The sequence below is a fragment of the Myotis brandtii genome, unplaced genomic scaffold (assembly GCF_000412655.1).
Source record: "Myotis brandtii unplaced genomic scaffold, ASM41265v1 scaffold532, whole genome shotgun sequence".
NCBI lineage: Eukaryota > Metazoa > Chordata > Mammalia > Chiroptera > Vespertilionidae > Myotis > Myotis brandtii.
In genome coordinates this window covers 216,036-217,673 of record NW_005369955.1, presented here as the reverse complement: position 1 = coordinate 217,673, position 1,638 = coordinate 216,036, and the positions used below count along the sequence as shown (strand labels likewise).

General features: G+C 65.1%; 1 protein-coding gene across 1 annotated transcript in view; it reads right to left on the bottom strand.

The window, feature by feature from the left end:
• Positions 1-1,638, bottom strand: part of MROH5 (maestro heat-like repeat family member 5) — a 40,942-nt gene that overhangs the window by 12,284 nt on the left and 27,020 nt on the right. Inside the window, exon 20 of the mRNA XM_005877811.2 lies at positions 1,534-1,634. Within this exon, the coding sequence (XP_005877873.1) occupies positions 1,534-1,634 (101 nt within the window). The remainder of the gene's footprint in view (positions 1-1,533; positions 1,635-1,638) is intronic.

Genomic DNA, 1,638 nt, shown 5'->3' with positions numbered 1-1,638 from the left:
TGATGGTGATGATGGTGGTGGTGGTGGTGGAGATGGTGATGGTGATGATGGTAATGAGGATGGTGGTGATGGTGGTGATAGTGGTGGTGAATGTGGTGCTAGTGATAAAGGTGTAGTGTATACAGACCATCTGAGGAATCAGAACTTGGGACTAGAACCAAGGCCTGTTCTCCAAACGACCTACCATCCCTGGATGAGCAGACCCCCCACCTCTCCCTCTGTGCTCCTGTCTGTCACTGTCACTGTCCAAGGCGGAGCCAGAGCTGAGCACCCGCTCCGTGTTCAGGGACAGTGCCGAGTGGGAGGCCGCCCCTGCCCAGTCCTGGTAGCTTGTCCACCCGAGGGCCTGTGCTCCGGGCCCTTCCCCACGGGCCCCACTGCTCCCCTCCCTTCCCGCTCCGCCTCTGCCCCCGGCCCAGGCTATTGGGCATAAACGGAAGCCAACCCAGGCTTTTCCGCTCTGGCCCTGGACCTCAGGGCTTCAGGTCTTCCGCACGGAACTTCCGACGGCCGCACTGACAGCTCGCGGCGCTGCAGAACGCTGGGTTCTGGGATCAGCCAGGACCAGACTCAGAACCCGCGGGGCCCTGACCACTCCTTCAGCATTCGGTTCGACCGAGCGGCTGTGTACTGGAGGCTGCTCTCCCACCAGGCCCTGCTGAGCCCGGCGTCGGGGCCGGGTGCACACGGTCTAACGGGGCAGCCTGGCCAGCACAACGAGCACAGCGTCTTCACGAGCCACGAGCTCAACACCAAGAACGGGCGAGCCGAGGGCGCGTGTCGGAGACACCACGACGGTCACCCAGAGCACGAGGCTCCACGCAGCACCCGTCCACGCCAGCCCAGACACGCCCCGCTCGGCCGCGCATCTGCAGGGGGGACTGCAGCTCAAATCAGGTGCGAAGTGTCACAAAGACACGGGTTTCACGGTGGTGAGAGGGACGTGGGCGCACACGCGTCCTCCCAGCCATTGGCAGAGGCTCAGAAAGGCACCTGTGAAGATGAGGAGGGCGGGCCTGCTCCTGCCCAGTGCATGCCTGCGGGGACCAGCCGCCGAGGGAAGGAGGTCGTAGGGCGCCTCAGGGAACACCTCCCCTGTTAGCCGCCCGGCGGGACCCATTTGTTGGGCGCTCATGGAGGCTGGGGTGCACCGACACCACTCCGCCCATTTCACGGAGGAAGACTGAGGCTCAGAGAGGAGGGGCTTGTCCAAGGCCGAAGCAGGGAGAGAAGGAGCTGGGACCCCAGTGTCCGCGCCCAGCTCCTCCCTCCACACCCCCCGTCCCCCCACCGTTCCCCCAGGCCAGCGGCCAGGGCTCCCCCACAGCTCTCAGTTAACCACCAGAGACGCAGACGAGATCCTGGCCTAGGTTTAATACTCATGCCCTGGCCCAGGTGCTGACCCCTGGGTCCAGCCAGGCCACGCCAGCAGCCAGAACTGGAACCTCCTCAGAGGGGTCGACAGTGGGGGTGGGAGGAGAGCATGGCCACGGCCCCCCACCCGGACCTGCCCACGATTCTCAGGGCCTTGACCTTGGTGACTTGGTGGCTGCTCAGCTGGAAGAGCTGGTCCTTCGGGAACACCACCGCCCGGGGCGCGGGGGGTGCGGCCTTCTGGTCTCCGCTGCTCCAGAGCAG